At 53.3% G+C, this 20,226-nt stretch overlaps 10 protein-coding genes across 10 annotated transcripts; 4 read left to right on the forward strand and 6 right to left on the reverse strand.

Moving 5' to 3' along the window:
- Positions 1-90: 90 nt before the first annotated feature.
- Positions 91-381, reverse strand: COCCADRAFT_38447 (uncharacterized protein; the record flags this gene model as incomplete). Its single annotated transcript, XM_007716056.1, has 1 exon — positions 91-381. The coding sequence occupies one exon, from the start codon at positions 379-381 to the stop codon at positions 91-93; it is 291 nt and encodes a 96-aa protein (XP_007714246.1).
- Positions 382-979: 598 nt separating this feature from the next.
- COCCADRAFT_55493 (uncharacterized protein) lies at positions 980-1,666 on the forward strand (the record flags this gene model as incomplete). Its single annotated transcript, XM_007716057.1, has 1 exon — positions 980-1,666. A coding segment is annotated over one exon (687 nt), but the record flags the coding sequence as incomplete, so codon positions are not given.
- Positions 1,667-3,378: 1,712 nt separating this feature from the next.
- On the reverse strand, positions 3,379-6,826 carry COCCADRAFT_101223 (uncharacterized protein; the record flags this gene model as incomplete). The annotated part of the gene is made up of 5 exons (XM_007716058.1): positions 3,379-4,932; positions 4,978-6,119; positions 6,161-6,208; positions 6,270-6,349; positions 6,405-6,826. The coding sequence occupies 5 exons, from the start codon at positions 6,824-6,826 to the stop codon at positions 3,379-3,381; spliced, it is 3,246 nt and encodes a 1,081-aa protein (XP_007714248.1).
- A 620-nt stretch (positions 6,827-7,446) lies between these two features.
- COCCADRAFT_38449 (uncharacterized protein) lies at positions 7,447-7,930 on the forward strand (the record flags this gene model as incomplete). The annotated part of the gene is made up of 4 exons (XM_007716059.1): positions 7,447-7,494; positions 7,551-7,647; positions 7,761-7,855; positions 7,910-7,930. The coding sequence occupies 4 exons, from the start codon at positions 7,447-7,449 to the stop codon at positions 7,928-7,930; spliced, it is 261 nt and encodes an 86-aa protein (XP_007714249.1).
- An 82-nt stretch (positions 7,931-8,012) lies between these two features.
- Positions 8,013-8,933, reverse strand: COCCADRAFT_101207 (uncharacterized protein; the record flags this gene model as incomplete). The annotated part of the gene is made up of 1 exon (XM_007716060.1): positions 8,013-8,933. The coding sequence occupies one exon, from the start codon at positions 8,931-8,933 to the stop codon at positions 8,013-8,015; it is 921 nt and encodes a 306-aa protein (XP_007714250.1).
- A 5-nt stretch (positions 8,934-8,938) lies between these two features.
- COCCADRAFT_101200 (uncharacterized protein) lies at positions 8,939-9,316 on the reverse strand (the record flags this gene model as incomplete). Its single annotated transcript, XM_007716061.1, has 1 exon — positions 8,939-9,316. A coding segment is annotated over one exon (378 nt), but the record flags the coding sequence as incomplete, so codon positions are not given.
- Positions 9,317-13,017: 3,701 nt separating this feature from the next.
- Positions 13,018-15,154, reverse strand: COCCADRAFT_101255 (uncharacterized protein; the record flags this gene model as incomplete). Its single annotated transcript, XM_007716062.1, has 4 exons — positions 13,018-13,595; positions 13,659-14,718; positions 14,768-14,823; positions 14,881-15,154. 4 exons carry the CDS (start codon positions 15,152-15,154, stop codon positions 13,018-13,020), a joined length of 1,968 nt encoding a protein of 655 aa, XP_007714252.1.
- A 731-nt stretch (positions 15,155-15,885) lies between these two features.
- COCCADRAFT_27835 (uncharacterized protein) lies at positions 15,886-18,019 on the reverse strand (the record flags this gene model as incomplete). The annotated part of the gene is made up of 2 exons (XM_007716043.1): positions 15,886-17,604; positions 17,654-18,019. 2 exons carry the CDS (start codon positions 18,017-18,019, stop codon positions 15,886-15,888), a joined length of 2,085 nt encoding a protein of 694 aa, XP_007714233.1.
- A 106-nt stretch (positions 18,020-18,125) lies between these two features.
- Positions 18,126-18,323, forward strand: COCCADRAFT_101212 (uncharacterized protein; the record flags this gene model as incomplete). The annotated part of the gene is made up of 1 exon (XM_007716063.1): positions 18,126-18,323. One exon carries the CDS (start codon positions 18,126-18,128, stop codon positions 18,321-18,323), a length of 198 nt encoding a protein of 65 aa, XP_007714253.1.
- A 1,303-nt stretch (positions 18,324-19,626) lies between these two features.
- COCCADRAFT_6660 (uncharacterized protein) lies at positions 19,627-20,215 on the forward strand (the record flags this gene model as incomplete). Its single annotated transcript, XM_007716040.1, has 2 exons — positions 19,627-19,857; positions 19,968-20,215. Coding segments are annotated over 2 exons (479 nt in total), but the record flags the coding sequence as incomplete, so codon positions are not given.
- Positions 20,216-20,226: the final 11 nt, after the last annotated feature.

Below are 20,226 nucleotides of genomic sequence, written 5' to 3' on the forward strand. Positions count from 1 at the left end.
TCTTATCCCCTTTGAGTAGCTTTTACCTGCTACCACCTTCACCTTGTACTTGTACCTAGGTGCTATGTATCGTGGAAAAAGTCTTGGTCATTACGATACATGAAGCAGCGCACACTGCGAATACTCATCATCACAGGCGCAACACAGACTGCTGCTGCTAATATTACTATTACTGCTACTGCTGCTGTTCCCAACAGCTGCACCATTTCCGACTTGGATATTACCGTTGGGTGTGGAGTCATCCCTCGCAGGCGCCAGCGGGCCTCTAGTTGGGTCCCACTGAACAGGCCGACCACCATCCCCACTGCCGCCCAAACCGTTACCATAACGAGGCTTCTCAGTGGTGCACCCCAGATCCAGAATCGGCAGTGCACAAATCATCACACTGGGCAACGGCACTTTACCTCTCTTCGACTGGACTTTCCAGGTCAGGGAGCACCATTCCGCACCGCTGCCCTACAAACAGAGGGCTCTGATAGGCGTAGCGCCCATGCGAACCGTCTCTTTACGGCTCATACCACATTCACCATTACCAGTCGGCTTATCGTCCTCGCTCTGCTCTTTGTTCGATTGGCCCGACCTCTTGGATTATTACCTCAACGTTCGCTACCGCCTATCGATACATCATCAAATTCGCCTGTTCTCAATATTCTGGGGCACTATATAGGTCGCCATTGCCTTCAACCACAGCCCAGGTCGGCTGCACTACCATAGAACACTTGCACACCAACTTCATAGCCACAACCACAGCATCTCGACAACCACACCCACGAAGAGTAGCCACTACCTTGACCACTATCACAACAAACCCCATCACTACCACTACCATTGCAACTGCCACCGACACAACCATAGACGAAGCGGGTTCTAGAACCCCGACCACGACCGCACCGTCACGACAATGTCGTTCTCTTATAATTACTCACTGCAAGCATCATATCCATCACAACGAGCCTATGTCCCATATCAACAACCCCATATCCCCACACCGTCGCCGATATACTCGCTTCCCATCACAAATACAACGCCATCAGGCGCACTGAGTCCATCATCATGCTTCCTCGAAGTACGGCAGCAGCCCAAAGAGGCTCTTGTCACCGTCAAGGGCAAGGAGAAGTTCAGGAAGCCACTTGACCCACCGCCCATGCTCGAACTCAAAGTGAGCTCAGAGATAGACCCCAGCCAACAGTTCCTACAAAACCCCTACCTCTTCGTCAGCGTCTCGCTCTACAAGCACGACAAAGATGAGCCAATCGAAGGCACACCCTTTGACATCCTAACGGGCACGCTCGTCTCGTCGCTGCACCGCCTCAAAGACGTCACTAACAAAGACGGCGCCTTCTTCATCTTCGGCGACATCTCCATCAAAGTCCAAGGCACATACCGCCTCCGCTTCACCCTCTACGAACTCCAACCCTCCTACTTCACCCTCGCCGACCTCGAACAACACAAAGACCTCGAGCGCTACCAAGGCGCCGCCCTCGATCCCCCAGAATACGGTACATACCAATGCCTCGGCCACGTCTTATCCGACAAATTCAACGTCGTCCTCCCCAAAGACTTCAAGGGGCTGGAAGAATCCACATACCTCTCCCGCGCCTTCTCCGACCAAGGCGTCCGTCTGCGTCTCCGCAAAGAAGCCCGCGGCATGATGAGCAACAAGCGCAGTATCGACGCCGGAAACCCTACTTCCGATCAGTCGCAGCAGCAGCAGCAACAACAACAACCGCTCGCCAAGAAACGCCGTGAAGATAGCGTCGAGAGCGCTAACCCTTCCAGTCTCATGTCTGGCTTCTATCAAAACGTCAGTCCGTTTGTTAATACCCCGTATCTGCAATCTCAGGGACTGCAGGGCCAGAATATGCAGAACCAAGGGTTGCAGACGCCCGTCAGACATGATGCGAGTTATGCATGGAATCTAGCGTATGATCCGTCGTTTATGGGGTCGTGAGACGTGGTAGTACATGGAGGGGGAAATCAGGACACACTTTTTTTCGGTTATTGCAGAGAGGGAAAAGGCTTTAAGATAAGGGTTTAAAACTAACGGGTGGAGTTGGTGTTGCGTTTTTGGAGAGTTGCAGCTGGGGTTTTTTTTTGGCTGCAACGTCTTATCCTCTTTTCTTGACTTTTTTTTTGTTCGGGAACTTTGGCACTGGTGTGTGTGGGAATGTCTGAGAGAGAGAGAGAGAGAGAGAATCACTGATATGGGGGCATGCGCGTGTAGCATGTTTCGATGACACTTTTTTTTTGCGAAACTGAAATGGGTTTTAGCGATTGGGAATTGTGTTTTTCTTTTTTCGTGGAACGCGTGTGTGGGATCTTGGGTGCGATTGGGATGGGATGGCGATATGATGGAGCATTAGATGTAATCAACTACTCTTTTTTGTTTTTCAAAATGACGTGTCCCTTTTACTTGGTTCATTTGGAAGGATCATGGTGACGTTGGTGTGGGCTTTGAGTTGGTGGTCATGATGGTGTACTTGGGGTTGTTTGAGGATGTACAGGAAAAGTTGGTTTTGCTGATGCGATGTTGTTGTTATATGTAATATGGACTGAATTATCTTGGGAATCTTCTCCCTTCCCACTTTCTTTGTATTTCTTTCAGGTGGAAATCTGCACAGCGAGGCGGAAAGAAGTGGTGTTGATGCCGGATGAGGAAGAGTAGTCGGATAAACTGCGCCAAGTACAAAACTTCCCACCACGTTCTCGTATCCAACCTTTCGTCTTTGTCAGCAAAGAAAGGGGAAGAGACTATTCCATCACCCACATCCCCACTTTTCACTCCTTGTACAATCCAAGCCAAAAACCAACACACAAGCACTAGAATTTCCAGTCACGCCGCCAGTTTTAAACAAAAACTTCTCTAGTTGTTTCGACATTATGCAAAAATAATAATCAAAATGACAAAAACCCATATCGATGATTCCTGACATACATCTATCCACACCTACACACACGAGCGAAAAAAAAAGAAGAAACCTCCCAATACTCCAATCATTCCCATAAACGACAAGTTTCCCAAGGTATCATCTCCAACCAAAAATTGCCATACAAGCTGGCAAATAAACAACCAAAAAAAAGCGCAGAAGCAAAATAAGACAAGACAGAGTGAGTAAGAATAGTGGTACAAGCGAAACCACAATCGACTGAAAAAGATAGAGAGATGAGAGAGGGGAAAAAAACAAGGGGATAACTGTTATTCCCTTCTCTCCTCGCTCAACTCGATAACGAACTACCAGAAAAGAGAAGAAAAAAAGAGAATCATTTCGATCTCCACCTAGTGCCCAAGCACTGAGAGAAGATAATACGATAAACACTCGCACGTAAGAGGAAATGACGGGAGGGGGATATAGAGAAGAAGAACAAAAACAAGAGGAATCACGCACCCCCCATAACAACATCATCATCATCCTCTCCCTCAGCATCAATATCCATCAACCCCTCATCCTCGTCGTACTCGCCATCCACATCCTCGTCTTCCTCCTCTTCCTCATGCCGTTCCATTTCCTCCTCCTCTTCTCCTTCTGCATCTTCATCTTCATCCTCTTCATCTTCCTCATGAATTGGTACTTCGCGCCCTTTGCCCTTGAGATCGAAGCTCGCGCGGGATGAGCTGGCCGAGCTACGTGTGCTGCGTCTGCCACCATTGAGTGTAAGGGGTTTTACGGCGCCGCCACCGCGTGAGGCATCGTGCTCGACTTCATCGCCGTTTGTGACGGTTTCGCCGAGGCGGCTGCGGGTGCGGCGCAGGGATACGGTCCCAGGGGTGAGGCCGCCTCCGTTGGCTGAGGGTGACATTTGGGCTTTTGCGCCGCGGCTGGGTGAGAGTTGGATTTTCGAGACGGGCGCAGTGTGGATCGCCATGGGGGTATTGCGGATGCGGTTTGGTGTGCTGGTTCGTCGGCGCGACCCGAATGGGCGGCCTGGACGCCGTTTTTGAGCTGGTTGGCCGGGGATGGGTGGGAAGATTTCGTAGCGGGTTGGTGGGATTGCAGGTTCCTCCATGTGTGAACCTGCTAGAGCGATTGTAGATCCGTTTGCGAGGGGTGTTCCGGGAGCAGGGGAGCCGCCGTTGGTCGAATCTTCGGCAGCAAGCGCATGCGCAGGAGCAGGTGGGAAGGGTTCGGTGTCTCCACCATTGCCATTCGCCTTTGCAACATCCATCTGCACGCCCTCTTCTGCTGCGGGTTTCTCTTCGCCTTCGTCGCGCTGTTGGACTGTCTGCAGAGCTGGACCATCCTCATACTGACCAAGTCGACCCATAACGTACGGAGTCCAGACAAGACATTCGGGATTAATCTTGGGATTGCTTGCGGCGTTGCACTTTTCAATGTAGGACTTGAAGTACTCCAGATCGAGCCGTAGTGCGTACTTTTTGGTGACAGGATCGCGGACCAGGGCCCGCAAGCCCTCCAGTGCGGATATAATGTCGTCAGCAGTCATGCCTGTGCGGTCGGATATGGCTGATATGCTAATTGGTTGTTTCTGTTGCAGTAGCTCCTCACATAGCACAAGCCGCCAGTACTTGCGGTAACTTACAAGACCCATGTCACTGAGAGGCTTCTCGGGACTACCAGTTTTGCGCTCTACACGGGTGAGTAGGTAGGAAAACTCAATCAGATACTGCCCATAACCTTTGCGCTGGTGAATGGGTAGCACAAGGATACACGAGACATTATTGAGTGAGCTTGGTCGTTTTTCTTTGGAAAAGTAGCCGACAAAATGACAGCCAAACTGGTCGTTCTCCGTCATGACATAGAACAGAAATGGCTCAACGTCATAGTATAACGTTTTAGAGCCGAGGAAGAGTTTGGCAAGCAGACAGAGGTTTTGGCAGTATACAGGGTTCTTTCTACCGTCGACTTCGAAGAAAGAGTATTTGCCGTCGCGGTATATCTCATCGCCAGGTGGGTGTTTTGCTGGGCATTTGAGCTAGGCTTGTTAGTAATGCTAGGATAACAACAGGGATACACGCACCTTATGCCGCCACGCGACATAGTCGGAATTCATGTACTTGAGACAGAACTCGCAAATGTAAAGCACCCTGTTCTTGCTATACTCCTCCGGGTAGGGAGCAGCATGCCAAGTGTCGATCTCCCATCCGCCAAAATTAACACACTTGATTTTGCTTGCAGTGGCTGCTTGCTTGTGTGACCGTATTGGCTCAGGTGGGTAAAGAGCGGCTTGCTTGGCTTTCCAGTCTTCCTCAGCCTTGATCCGAGCGTCATCGAAGCGCTTCCGGTCGGCTTGCGTAGGGTATGTCTTGGAAGTATCCGCATCAGCTTCCGAAAGCACTCCGCCGTAGGGTTTGCTCTTGGACTCGTCCGTCTCCTTGTCCATGAAACCTGCAAAAGGCGTGGGATATTGAAGATGTATAGCTGGGTAGTGTGGGCCCTCTGGTGATTCTCGCGCCGCCTGTGCAGCGCGGCGATTTCTTTCGCGACGCTCTCGATCTCTCTCACGCCGCCTCTCCTGTCGTTCTTGCTCAATGGTAAGTGGGACCTTTTTCTTTGGTTTCGAAGTCACAATCTTTTGAACCTTTTCGTTGTTGAGATGGAAGGCAATAATCAAGCTAAGACCTCGTGCTTCTTCTTCAATCCACGCGAGTGGTCTCTTATCGGTTCTTTTTGGTTGTCCACGCCGCGCTCGTGCTGGTCGTAAACGGGTGGTTTCCCGGTCTGATCCAGTATGCTCTGCATCGCCCCCACTTTCATGACCATCACCCATGGCACTACGAGCACTTCGCACGCTTCTCGACGGCGGTCTGGGTGAGTTTGCAGCTATTGATGGGGCCGCATCCGAGTGGGTGGCCTCCGATGGTCTCCTCTTTTTCCTCGTTTGCCGTGATGGCATAGGTGTTGATGCCTCATCTCCATGCGAAGTTTTGCGCTTCCGCAGCGAACGGAGGCCGTCTGGTTGCTCATCTGGAAGGATCAAGTCTTTGAAGATGGAATGTCCTGCTGGATCAACACCACGCAGTGAAGGGAGCAACTCCTTGGTAAGCTTGTTGGAAGAATGCCTACGACGAGCTGCAGGCTGTTGGGGCTGGGCCTCCTCCTCTTCCTCTGTTGGAAAATTGTCGAGGCAATGATCGCATCGCCAACGCTTTGCATCTAGCACTTGTTAGTGGAGCCAGATTGGGCGTGACAAGAGAGCATACCGTCATCGGGACTAAGCGTGTTAGCGCCATGAGCGCATTGCCGATGTGCTGCAGGGACAACATGTCAGCTACCGAAGCCAAGGCCAAACATTCGCAGTGGACCACTCACCATTGTCTCCACACACGGCGCAAGAGAGGTACTCTTCAAAGTCAGGGCTGGGGTCGTTGTCTTCGTCTTGTTTGCAGTATCTGGTTCGAGTCAGTCTACACTATCGGACTTGGAATTGCCCAGAGCAATACTGACATGCACACATTGGGGTTGGACGACTTGACGAGCTCGTCTTCGTCGCCGTCTTCGCTCCCCTGCCACTGGTTTTCTTCTTCAGAGTCGGCGTTTGTTGAGTCGTCGCTGTCGCTGGACTTGGCATCCGATGATTCTTTTGCAGCATCTTCAACATCGTAGTCGTCTTCCTCGTCCGAAACGGACGCTCGACGCGCTATCTTGACATCGCCCACCGGCTCAGCGTCGTCTTCGTCGTCGTCGACCTCTTCGCCCTCGGCATCCACATCTGAGCCTTCAGCGTCGGTTGTATGACCGTGGGTGTCGGGAGCGGGCTGGGCGACAGGAGGCTGCGCGTACTCGACATCATCCATCTCATATTCGCCATCAGCATCCAGGTCGTCCAGATCGGTGTTGCTCGCGGTCTGACCCATGAGCTCCGCCATGGCCAGGTTGACGGCAGAGGCCACCTTTGAGGCTAGAAACGCCAGTGTCGCAGTCCGAGGGTTGTGTGAGCCTTAACACATGGGATGGGTGGGTGGTGGCAGCCCCGGAGGCTAGTGGGAGCGGCGGTTGGTGAACGCGTCGTGTCTGTACTGCAGCGCGTTGTTGCGGGCTGGGGAGACGCCCAACCGCGTTTCTTTGGATAGAAGCAGATGTGGCAGAAATCCCGCCGGCAGCCAGTGATTGCAGTGAGATGTGGCGGGCTCGTGGTCGCGTTGTTGGGTGCTGTGGGGAAGGCGGAGGAGGGCAGTGGCAGCGGGCGCAATTGTTCCGCGGAGAGGCGAGGTCAAGGTATCGGGATCCGTGGTTCGTATGAAAGTGGGAGTCGGCGCGACACTGGCAATAATTGTAGCTTGTCTGAAAACGGCGTGGGCGGAGCGTTCTGGTCGTCTGAAGTGGCTCTCTCTCTGCCCGTAGGTCGGGGAGGCCAAGACACGCACGGCCGCATCCTCAGTTGACGACGCCGGCACCTCTGCCCTAGCTTCGCAGTCGACGACGACGACATTGACAACCACCACCACCCCCACAGCACCACTGCGACTGCATATACACAACCGCAACCATGGGTGTCCCATTCGAGGCTCTTCTGCCCTATGCTATCATGACTGGCGTGAGTCAATGGCGCCCGGCTGCGGCGGGCGGGGGAGATGACTAACCGGGCTGCAGTTCTTCGCCTTCAGCGCAGTGTCGGTCGGAAAGCTCAAGGAGATTCAGAACGGAGGAAAGCGGACGCGACGGGGTATCGATGCATGGGACAGGGTGAGTTGTGGACTGTGAGGGCCGAGGGCGCATCGAGCGGCTGCTAACATGGCTACAGCAAAGTACCACTCCACTCAACCATGACCTCATGCCATACATGCACTCACAAGACGCCAGTGATGGAACGCGACCGCCGACTAACAGGCTTCATGCGTGGCCAGACCGACAAACCCGTCGCCCCCGCCGGCTTCGAACTCAACAACCCGTGGAGGGTACGTACCGAGACAGACGACATACAGTCAGGTTGATGCTAACCACGCCCCCAGTGCGAGCAACGATTCTTCTAGGCCCATGTACTTCTCTAGCACCCCCACGACGCACTATGTCGAGCGACACGGACCCGGTAGATATTAAGCAATCAATTCTTTTCTACTTAATCTCGGAAGGCATACCAGCAATGCCGTCGCGCTCTGCCTGCGTGAGCTTGATGCCAAAGTACTTGTCCAACCCCTCGACTCTCTCTGCTTCGCTCTTGAACTCGATTTCCTTGGTCTTCTTCCCACGTATGTTCCATTTCAGCGTTGCGGCTACCATACTCATCTTGCCTATCAACTCGCCGCCTTCAAGAATCTTCTTGTCTGCTATGATCTTGCTTGTAAAAAAGATGTGCCGACTGGTGCTGGTGAAGTAGTTCATGGCAAAATAGTCCTGCAGCTGGAACTCAAGCTCGGAATACGCGTACTTTATTTCCCAGTCGCTGTCGTCGCTCCTCCGGTACTCATAGACCCAGAGACGCTGGTTGGGATCCACGTTACCGGGGATGTTGCGCCATTGGAGGCGAGCTGAAGCAGGCTGAATGTGCTTCTGCACCGTGCCTGTGGGATCCAGAGGCATGGGCACAATCGGACCATCGCCGCCAAAGCCAACATCAACATGGTACTTGATACCGCCAATGGTGATAAAGTTGATGTAGTGCATCCAACCCCCCGAGCTGGTGCCTTCGAAGACGCGACCAGCGCCCGAGTAGAGGGTGAATCCGAGCGAGGTCAGCAGGGTGCCGAAAAGGCAGTTGTTTTCCATGCAGTAGCCACCACGGCCATTGTTGTCGCCGATGATCTTGTTGAACAGCTGCTCGGGGTGCACAGACACTGAGTGATGGGCCGAGTAGTGCAGCGCGAAGTTCTCAAAGGGAATCTCTGCAAGATGCAGCTTTTGGAGCAGCGCCAGGTAGTTCAAAACGTCAGCGTTGGGAAGGCTGGCTACGCTATATCGGCGCTGTTCCTGCGGTAGCTTGAGCCGATCGAAATAGCGGGCTATTTGAGACTGCGAGTAAGTTGGTCGTGCACTCATGATGGTCAGCTTTGGCGTGAAGAGAATGACGCGTCGTCGGAGTCGCAACCGCAGCGCTGAGCAAGCGCACAAGAACAACACATTCGGGCAGAAGAGCAGGTGGCGGTCATGGTGGAGTCAAAAGGAAACGGGCCGGCCAGCGAATGTGAATGCGAGACCAAGGTCTGGGCGGAGTGGGCGGTAGTGGGGATGTGGATGTGGATGGCTGTGTGCCTGCCAAGCGCATGAAGTAGCGAATCTCCCGCCCCTTGACGGGCGGCATTGCACCGCATTGAGGCCAACCTCGATGCTGCTCTAATACATATGGAGTAGAGTCGTAGCGCCCTCCTCTCCTCAACACTCGCTGCCACCCTCCACCGCCATGCCTCGCGCCCCGTGAGGCCCCAACTCTCTCGCTGGCTGCTACGCGCATCCTGTTCCTCTGCGCCCCCGTCGCCCTCTCTCTCCGCACCCTCTCCGCTCCCCACCGCCTCGACTCGCCCACTCGCCGCCCGTTGCGACTGCGAGCCACCATGAGCAACAATGGCCTGCGCACCCAGTTCCCCTATGCGGGCGACGCCCTCAGCCCCCGTCCCCAGTACGGCTTCCCCTCGCCCACGTCAAACTACCCGTCCGGTGTTGAGGCTCCTTCGCCTAGCTTCTTCCCTATGGCCTACCAAATCTCGCCGCGCTTCGGTACCAGCGCCTTCATTCCCCCTCCAGACGTCTTTGTAGACGGCCGCCGGGAAACTGTCCGCGAAAACGGCATGTACACACCGCGCAACTCGGGAAAGCGCGGCCTCGATGCTCTCAACACCGACCCTGTCGCCATGCACCTGCTGGTCGAGACGGCTATAGGAGACAGCCAGCAGTTTGACATCCTCACCGTCGAGGAGGTCGACGCGCTCAAGCAGGAGCAGAAGGTGCTCGACACCCGCCTGGCCACGGTCCGCCGCAAACTCGAGTCCGAGACCAAGATCCGCGATGCCACCCGTTCGCTCGGCCGCCTCGCTGGCACCAAGGGAAACGGTCACAAGAGAGGCCTGGCCAGCAAGGGCAGCAATTCAGTCCCCGACTACGATGCCAAAGAACAGGAAGGTTTGGAATCGAGCAACCGAAAGGTCGAGGAGTTTATCCGCGAATGTCTGGAGATTGAGTCTCGCATGCGCATGATTGACATGCAATTGCTCATGCACACAGCTGCCGTGCTCCAACTCACGCACAAGGGACCCAAGCAGCGTGAAGAAAACGACCAGTCGTCAGAGGATCGCTTTCGAAGACCGGACAGCCCCGCCAGCCTCGACACGTACGATGATACCCGGCTGAACGGCATGGGCGCGGGTGTTTTTGACGAACGAAGCCTCTACCGAACCCCGGAGAACCTCGACAATCTCATGGCCGTACTCCAGAACGGAACCCACCACCAACCCGAGCGGTCGAATCAAGCATTTGGCGCACTGGCCACGCGGCTCCAAGAAATGAATGAGCGACTACGCAATCTCATCATTGAGGCCAACCCCGAACGAGATGAGGATTACTCTTTGCCGCCACTTGTGCTTGAAGGAACATTGGATGCTTCAACCATTGACCGCCAGCTCGACTTTCTCGACCAGGGTATCCGCAACATCAGCGTAGAACAAGCCAATATCCGCACAAACTCCAGACAGACGCTGAGCGAGGTCGAAGGCCGCCTGGAGAATATCAATAACCAACTTTATTCGGTCCTTTCCCGCTCTGAGAACGAACAAAACGAGAAGATACTTCCACCACCAGCAATCAACGGAAATGGCTCCACAGAGCAGCTCAACTACATGGAGGATACCTTCTACAACCTCGAGCAGATCCAGTTTGCCATGGCTGAGCGCATCAAGGAACTTGGCTCTGGTGCTTCCATGGGCGAGGACTCTGAAAAGGCTGAAAAGTATGAGAGTACAATTAAGGGTCTGTGGGACATGATCCGAACTGGTGAGGAGCAAGCGCTCGAACGCAAGCGTGAGCGACGCCGACTGCTTGCCGAAGACCCAGATGCCGACGAGCAGCTCTCCCCCGACGAAGACTTCAACAGCAATGAGCAGTACTCGCTTCTCGCCTTTTCCTCAAAGATTCAGTTCCTTTTCAAGCGTGCTACTAGTCTCAAGGAGAAGCAGTCGGTTCTTCTGCGCCAGATCAAGCAGCAACGTGAACTCAACAGCAAGTCTGATGCACAAAAGGAGGCAGACTTTGAGCGTCTCAACACTCAAATTCTCAGTGCGAGGTCCGAAAAGAAGTCGATGGAAGATGAACTCGAGCGGGCCATGAGCCAATTGTCGCAGTTTGATGCACAAAAGGGCAATGCCGATACAGAGGTTCTGCGCGAGACACAAGAACGTAATGCGGGACTTGAGGCTCAGCTGATCAATGTGCAAGAGCGTGTGATTGCATTCGAATCAGAACTGAAGGAGGCCAAGCAGCGTGTCGTCGCCTATGAGAACCAGCTCAAGGACGTCCAGGAGCAGGCTGTAAACTACCAAAGCAAGCTTCAAGACGCTGAAAAGCGCGCTGCTTCGTACGAAGAAGAGCTCAAAGACCACCAGCAACGCAACAGTGCATACAATGTCTCGTCGCGAGAGGCAGAGGAACGCACTGCTGGCTACGAGGCCCAAGTACGGGATGCCCAGGAGCGCGCTCTTATGCTTGAGAAGGAACTAAGAGAAGCCCGCGGTGAAGGAGAAACTCTCAAAACCCAACTTGCCGAGTTAACGCAAAGGACCGACCAAGCCACCGCTGCTCTGCAAGCAGTGACTGCAGAAAAGGAAGCATCCGAAGCCCGCTCCCTCGACGCAACCAACATGCTCAACGCAAAAGAAGAAGAGTTCCGCAAACTCGAAGGCGAAATTGTCCGCCTAACCACGGAACTCACCTTCGCCAAAGCCGAACTCGACGGCGCCTACGGTACCCGCGCCCAGCGCGCCGCCGACTCTGCCGCCAACCCGGCCATCAAGAAGGAACTCGACGAGCTCGCCGACCAAAACCAGGCCCTCCGCGGTGAACTCGAGGCCCTCCGCAAAGTCCAAGATGTGGCCTCGCAATCCGAAGCCGAAGCCCGCCAATCTGAGCGCAACCTCAAGGCTGAACTTTCTGCCATGGCAGCGGAATACGAGGCTCTCACTCGTGATGCTATTGCCAACGAGAAGGATCGTGATGCGCTTGAGTCCCAGATTGACAAGCTGAGGGATGACAAAGAGGCCCTTGAGCGGGAGCTCAGCGATGAGAAGGTCAAATGGTTGGGCATTAGGAGTCCGGGGACTCCAATGGGAACTGGATCCGGTGCTATGCAGTTGGAGATGGGAGCTACTAGTATTAGGATGTTGAGAGAGGACTTCAGGAAGATGATGAGGGATCGCACGGCCGAGGGGCTGAAGGCTTTGAGGGTATGTTTTTTTCCCTTTTTTTCCCTCAACTGCTTTGGGGGTTTGATGCAATGTGGCTAACGTAACTCGAATAGGCTGAACAGGAAGAACGCAGAAAGCTAGAGGCGGTCGTGAGACAGCTGCGCAAGGAGTCGTTGCCACAGCGCTCGAATCTCTCCAGGACGATGACGACGCCGCATTAATTCTGATTTGACTTGTCCAATCTTCTTTTTCCCGGGTGGGAAGATATGACGTTTTTTTGTTAAGATAAAGAAGATGCTGATTTAACGTTGTTTCCCCCTTTGTCCAATTCTTCTCGACGGAACAGGATCTTTTTTCCTTTACGCATCAATTGGAAAGAAGAAGATAATATATCCCTCATGTAATCTTTGTTTTAGTTATACCCTTTACTCGCTACCTCTTTTTTCAGAGAGAGGAAAAACCTTTTATGTAAAATCTCTCGTCTTCTTCTTCTTTTCGGTTACACTTTTTCTACGCATTTTGCAACATGTCATTATGGTAGATGGGGAAGTACGTAATCTAGACTCTTTTTTCTTTACTAGGGCGTTTGAGAGAGGAATCCGTTCTTACAGAGGGAAGGGGCAAGGTAAGGAGACATGTACGCAAGGTATAGAATACTTGAAACAAATGTTTAATGTCAAGTTCATCTTCTATATTTTTTTCTCTTCTTATCTGGCCGAGAATGAAACTAGGTTTCAGGCTTCGATAGCAACACTAGGTCCTACATCCTTGATTCTACCTTCCAACCTCGGCGCAATAGCTCGTGTCCAATTGACCTGGAACTCGCCGCCGCCTAGCTCATCGCAGAGCGAAGGGTTGCCCTTGAGACCTGCTACGCGCCACCATTTACGCATTACGCGGCGGATCATTTCGATCTGGTGGTCTGAGAACTTGATGGGCTTTGATTTGTCTTCTGCAACCAAGGGTCCATCGTCTTCGTCCTCGTCGGCATCCGGGTCTGACGATTCCGATGAATCAGGTGGACTGGACTGGCCGACGACTCTGCTTATGCTGGGGTGCTGAGCGGGTGTGGATTTGTCTGGTGAACGAGGTGAGGGGTCGTGGAATGCGTGACCATGGTTTTTCTGGAGGTTAGTTTGGATAGAGTTGAATTTGTTGTTCATTGAGTCGCCCCAGCGCTTCCATTTGCCCATGACTTTGAGCGACATGAAGTATTGGCGCAGAATGGTGGAGATGAGCACGCCGTTCTCTTCGGATACGATTTCTTTGGCGACGCCGCCTTCTTCTTCGATCAGGAGGGATGTGTAGCCATCTAGTTTTAAAAATGTTAGCCGCAAGGTTCTTAGGGAATATCAATAAAGATGAAATGACGTACCTTTTCCACGACCCATGTACCCCCTCGTAGCTAGCACGTACTCTCTTGTCTCATCCACTGGCTCCTCGCCAATCATAACGCTCTTGATGCGCGAGTGAGGTGGCTGTGAATAGTCTGCTTCAAAGACAATATTTGAGACTTGGGGAAATCGGCCTTCCAAGGCTGGGTAGTTGCTCACACCATTCTCCAGTGCCTCTCGTATTGCTTTACCAGTGACTTTGAGAACAACGACAGGATCCTCAAACGGAAAGCAGTTGACCAGATCTCTCAGCTTCAGCACGCCAGGTGGGTAGATTTGATCACCCCGGATAGTTCCTGCTGCCATGATGCAACAATCGGCTGAGTAGTAGTATCGCATGAGGTCACAAACAAAGTTGCCTATATTTGACTCCTTTGTTCGTACAGTGGTGAATCTGGCATCGAGAGGCGCGGCAGTGTATCCAATAGGCTTATCCAGCCTCTTCCTAATCTCTCGTGTCTGCTCCTCGACCAATGCCATGGCTTGTGGGTCTTGAGGTATGCTGCCGACGACATCCCGTCGCACAATCTTAAAGTCCCAGCCCTTACCCTCTGGCCTTCGCCATGCTTCAATATGTGAGAGTTGCTTGAAGTCTGTACCGGATCTCAGTACCTGCGTTCCATTGATGAGGCTGTACGAGTAGTAGTGGTCATGGCCACCGAGGATTATGTCAATCAACTCTCCTCCGCATTGCTTTGCCAGCTTGTTGTCATTTGGTTCACGCTGATGCGACACGCAAACAATAATCTCAGCACCTTGCTCTCTCAATCCCGGAATGAGCTCCTTTGCCGTCTCTGACGCGCTTTTATAGATGATATCTGGTGGTAGAGAGTTGATTGTATCGAGCCACTCTCGTTCAGCAAGTCCAATGACACCAACTTTGATGCCATTGGATGCCGTGAGGATAACTGTTTTCTCCGCGTTTCCGAGCGGTACACCGTCGCCGAGAGCTGGGTCGTGAACGTTGGCAAGAAGCCATGGGAATTTGCATTTGCCTGTGAGGTAGCGGTACTGCTTGACGCCAAAATCGAGGTCGTGATTCTGGTTGAGGGTCAGATATGGCTGAACTCAAGGAGATGGATGTACTTACACCAACGCAAGACACGTCTGTACCAATGGTATTGAGTACAGGTACCATGTGACGGCCTAATTGTGTCTGTCAGATTATCTCTCAACAAAGCTCAACAATATTAGTGTCCTGACCTTTGGTGATGCTGCTTTCAATGCTTGGATTGAAGGCATCTCCGGAGAAGAAGGTCAAGAGGTTTGGCTGCCCTTGGAACCTCTCATCATCCCGGTAGTAATTGACCAGAGTCTGAAACCTCGCATAACCTCCAACTGGCTCTCTAGATCCGGCTTCGACATGGTAAACATCATTGTAATGTAGGAAGCGAAGGTCTGGCGGGGCGTTTGGGACCCCGCCTTGAGGCTCGCAGATGAGCTGCTCCTCGGCTGAAGGGGTTTCTGATGGTGCCATTGCAGAGTCGTCAGAGTGAATTGAAGAACAACGGGACAAAACGAGCAATCTATGGAATTGAAGCACTTATGTCCGCCTCTTCAAGCGGTGAGGTATGCTGCATCATTGCTGCGAGTTAGCGCGCCAGGGTCCAGATGGCCCGTTTGGCTGTACTGCATGGCATTTATACCACAGCCAATCACAGCGAGGCAGTTCCACGACAGGAGTGGATCTCCAGGGGCAGTGCTGGGGGTTGGCGGGGATCCGGCAGCCAGTCCACACACGACCAAGTACCATGCACACGCGTCAGACCCTTCGGCTTCCACTACTCTTGACACCACTAACAGCGTGTTCAGAATATGATTGTCTACAATCAGCTATGCTACACAAAGGGACTATGATGATGGGCTCATATGCAATAAAAGCGATGAGTACTCGAGGATGCGCTTCTCAATGCAGGATCCAACCATGCAAAACGCCAAATAGTCCGCCACGATGGATATCGCACGCCCAACTACCACCGAAGTAGCAAAAACAGTGCCACGATACCTGCCTTTCCAAAGAAGAAAAGAAAACACCGCCAGAACCCACACAGAAGAATCAAAAGAAAACCAGACCCAAGCCGGAAGCCCTCACAGAGCATTCCAACCATCCCAGAGATTTAACCTAGCCTTGCCCTTTCCCTTCGGGCCTTGCCTAGACCCAGCTGTCGCCGGACCCGTCCCAGAACGCCTTGAACTCCTTCCTAATTCCTATTGTCGACTACTTCCCGGACGGCCCCCCTTAGCCTTGGCTTTGGCATGTGTGTCCTTGCACTCGTCGCTGCAGAACCATTTCGCCCGCCCCGTAGGCGGCTTCTCAAGGTGTACGCAGCCGAGATGGAACCACTCGCGCGGGCAGTCATCGTTGTCACAGGCAATCATGTTGCCATACGACACTTCGTTGCAGTAGCAATATCGAGGCTCGTCTCCGTCTTCTTCTGATTCCACCTCAGCCTCAGCTTCGGGCTCGGCTTCTTGATAGTCTTGTTCTTGTGCAACAGAGCTTGCCGCCGATGATGTAGGGTTCGATTTGACCTGGGACGTGGCCTTCATCGCTGGAGATGCATTTCCAGCATTGGTGTTTTGTTGTGCGTTCTTCTTCTGACCCCGTTTTGACACGGTGCCAGTAGTTGTACTGTTGTTTTCCGACGACGTGTTGGAGCCGCCGTTGTTCGCATTGCGGCTACTGCGGCTCCGCGACATGGCTACCTCGGGAAAGGCGCCGACAACGGGCGTCGAAGTCTTGGACGTTCGGCCGGGTCGGCCTGAGGCTGGGGCCGGCGCAGGGGCATCAATCTCCATGCTCTCTGGTTCTGGCTGCCCCAGGTCTTCCACCTTCATATTCGATGTTTCAAATGTTGGTTGTGCGTCTGCAGGCTCTTTCGGAGTTGATGTCACTTTGGTCGAGGCATTGTCCCGCGCAATGCCAGCAGCTTGCTCGATTTCGGCAATCATGTTGCTGGTTGGAACTTGCTGTACAGAGTGGGAAGAGGACGGTCGACGTCCGGGTGGGACATCCTGATCTTTGCCTGATGTCACAGACGTTGCCGTAGAATTCTTGCGAGCCCGCGCTGACAGGGGTCGATCTGCTGCGCCAGCAGTGGATTTATTGATGGCAAAGTTAGCAGCGAGAGGCGATGCGGCCATAGGCGGCGAGTATGTCGGCATTGGGTTCTTGCGTTGCGCGGGCGCAGGAGCTGCTCGTGGCTTGCGCTTCGCAGCGCTGTTCTCTGGGACTGGCGTGCCTCGCGGGCTTGATCCACCTCGTGCTCCATTGCTGACAGCCTTCAGGGCACTGCTTGTGGACCGTTCCATGGGAGGGGCAGCCGGTGCCGCTGCAGCGAGGGCCTTTTCCGTCTTCTTTCGCTTGCCATTGGGACCTGCACCATTGCTCGATATACCCAGGCCAATCCCTCTGTTTTCAGGTGTGGGCGCCGTCTCCGCAGGTGCTGGCTTCCTCTTCTGGGGTTTCTTCGCTGGTCGGTCATCAAAGTCCGAATCAACCTGCTGGTGCCGATTGCGTTTATTCGCGTGCATCGCCTCGCGCCGGGCCTCGCTTTTTGCAGCAATGGAGTCAACATCATGCACGTGTTGGGCCGCTGCCGCAAGGTTATTCGCCGCTGCTACTTCACGCCGCTGCCGTTCGTGGGACTGGCCGCCCTTCTTCTTTTCCTCCTTGTCTGCATAAGCCCAGTGGGTGAGGCTACCGTATCGTGCTTCGTCGCTGATCTCGCCATCGAGCTGCGCGTACGAGTGGTGCATCCGCATGAGGCCTTTGTCTTTGGTGGCCTTTGCGCCCTGAAGCACTACCAGTTTCTCGTCGAGCGTAGGGAGCATGTTTGCGATGAGCATGCGCAGGCGATAGAAGAGCTGGCGCTTCCGTATCGCGGCCTGCTCTTCCGGAGAGAGGGCCTCAGGGTTCTGAGACGACTGCAGGTGTTAAGCTTTTACAGCTACCCTATGTGACGTCGGGACTTACGTTGGCGCTGTTTTCCGCTCCCGCTGCATTCTGGCCGGCAGCTGATGCTTGAGCCCTTGTTGTGACGGGCTGGTGGGCAATCTCGTCGAGCAACTCCTCAAGCAAGTGTTCCGGATCGTGTAGCTTAGCCTCGACCTCCTTGAACATGGAAAAGTGCTTGATAATTTCCTTGGGGAATGCATCGACGGCGCCTGTGAAGTGTGTGAGAGCTGGCAGGAAGCCGGGCGCGCTGGTCGAGGCCTCTGGTGTCTGTTCCATTCCGCTGGCAGCAAGTCGACCGGCAAAGGTGCGCGCATAGTAGTTTGTAGGCCGGACCGTGGCCCTGCCCTGTCTCGTAGAGGTTCGTGTGCCTGTGTTGGGCGGCATCGTGGCTGGAGGAGCGCTGGGTCGGGTGGATGGCGTTGGAGAGGCCGCGAACGCGCTCAACCCAGAAGAGGGTGGGTAGAATGGACTTTTGTAATAGAAATGACGTATGGGCGCATGTCAAGCAACAAGAGAGGGTTTGCTGGCGTGCCCAGCGATTTGCTTGTCGGAGAAACAGAGTGCAGCGTTGACCAGGAGCTCCTCACTACCCGTCGACAAGCGCGAAAAGACGCCAAGGCTGTTGACGGAATTGAGCCTCTTCGCGCACGTGTGTCCGTTATCGCTGCTAGCTCCCCCCGATAGGTGACTAAGCAAAGGCGACCTCGCTTTCCAACTTGACTCGATTTTTCCCATTGCAAATGCATAATGCCTTCATGGTAGATTTTCTTCGTTTGCGCTGATATGTCTAGAAGTTCTGTCCGGGATTGTTTTTGTGCCGATAGGGTCCATAGGCGTAGCTCCGGCCCATAATTCCTTCACCCATCAAAGTCCCTTAGGAAGACTATTGTCGCGTGCCGATTGAGACGACTACCTCTTTTTATGATTGGATGTCTAGAATATGGAATTTTTACATTCTTCAATTCGTTCATCGGCCATTATATGGTTCTCAAGCCCTTGATCATACCGAGCTCCAGGTACCGTTGACTGCCAAGATACTCGAATTCGAACAATCAGAGATGCAGGGGCTTCGTTCAATCTGCTGTTCCAAGATGACCAGGCGTTCATGAAAATTGATTGATCAGCCATCGTATATAATTCAAGGTCCTCGAAAGCGGCCTTGTAGTGGTGGTTCGGTAGTTTTGTCGAATGAGGTAGTACACGTAGGTTGTCGCTTCCAAACTCATTACCTCCTACCGTATTAGTCACTTCCTAGTGCCAAATCTGGGAATTTGCAAACATGCGTAAAACCACATGCTTTACTCTATTCACTCTTGGTCGATTCTAGAGGCAATACTTCTTTGATTCATCTCCAGTCTTTGTGAGCACTGTCAGGAGATTCCGTCACGTCTCCCTCGCGTTTGTCTAATGCTGTCTTCGTTGGAGGTCACTCCAACACCACGATGCCCGGTCGTTACCAATCGCTGCATGTGTCCATTCGATGATTGATATGTGATCATCTTGGTTAAGGCTGATCGCGCGTGACGGTCCATTCATGGTGTAGAGGTATGAGGGCCACATGCAAACGAAACGCTGCGTAGTCACCTGTCAGGTCATCGTATCCCATGGAATTCGCAGCTGGCTTCAATTGCGGGGCACATGGTTGTTTGGCGAGTCTCACTTGGTTTTGAGCTATGCTCGTCGAATCGTACGTCACTGCAGTGAATTGCGGCTGCATCATGCAGTTCATCACTGCGCATCAATGAGGGTGAGCTGGCCAAGATTTGACTCAAACGGCGCGACTATTGTCACTGGGGACTTGAATTCACTACTTGTCTGCCTGCCGCAATCCTACCGCTACGTACTCTCTTTCCCACTTCAAAAACCTCTCGCCCAGCAGCGTCGAGACCTCGTCCGGGACTGAACGCTGTCAAGCCAATAGACCAACATCTTTCCGTCACTCTATCTCATCACCATTCCGTTCTAGACTTCTTCTTAACAGCGCTTTCAACATGTCCACCAACTGCAAGGTTAATCTCCCGACAAACCCCCTCCCGACTGAGATCACTAGGGCTGAGATCATCCGCAAAGCCATGAGCCTCAACAACTTTTTGAACAAGCCAACTGCGGACCTCAAGGGGGGCGAGGCACATGAACCAGCTTCGCCTCATGATCCGCCCACTTGTATGAAAGATGAGGTCTCGCCGCCTAGTGTGTCCTCAGACACCCCTGTGGCCGAGCCAGTAAGTGTTTGCATCGCTAAGCACTTGTTTCTGAGTCCCTCTTATTGCACCACTGCAACGCGCTCCAAAAAGATGCGTAGAACAGAGACTAAAAGGCCTTGTGTCAACAGGTAGTGCCTGGTAGTAGCTCAGAGCAAGCAGATGACGAGGACGAGGACGACGTCCCCGACTCCCAGCGCGAATTCATCTGCATGAACGACCGACACACACGTTGTCAGACCGGTCAGTACACCAAAGACCTGTCGCGCAAGGTCATCTCGGATCACTTTGGCCGCAACAAGGCCTGTACGCGTGACATTACAGAGTGGCCACTCTTCTGCCGCAAGCACTACCAGCGTGCGACTTACGACAAGACAAAGTGGCAGATCC

The sequence above is a fragment of the Bipolaris zeicola genome (assembly GCF_000523435.1).
Source record: "Bipolaris zeicola 26-R-13 unplaced genomic scaffold scaffold_125, whole genome shotgun sequence".
NCBI lineage: Eukaryota > Fungi > Ascomycota > Dothideomycetes > Pleosporales > Pleosporaceae > Bipolaris > Bipolaris zeicola.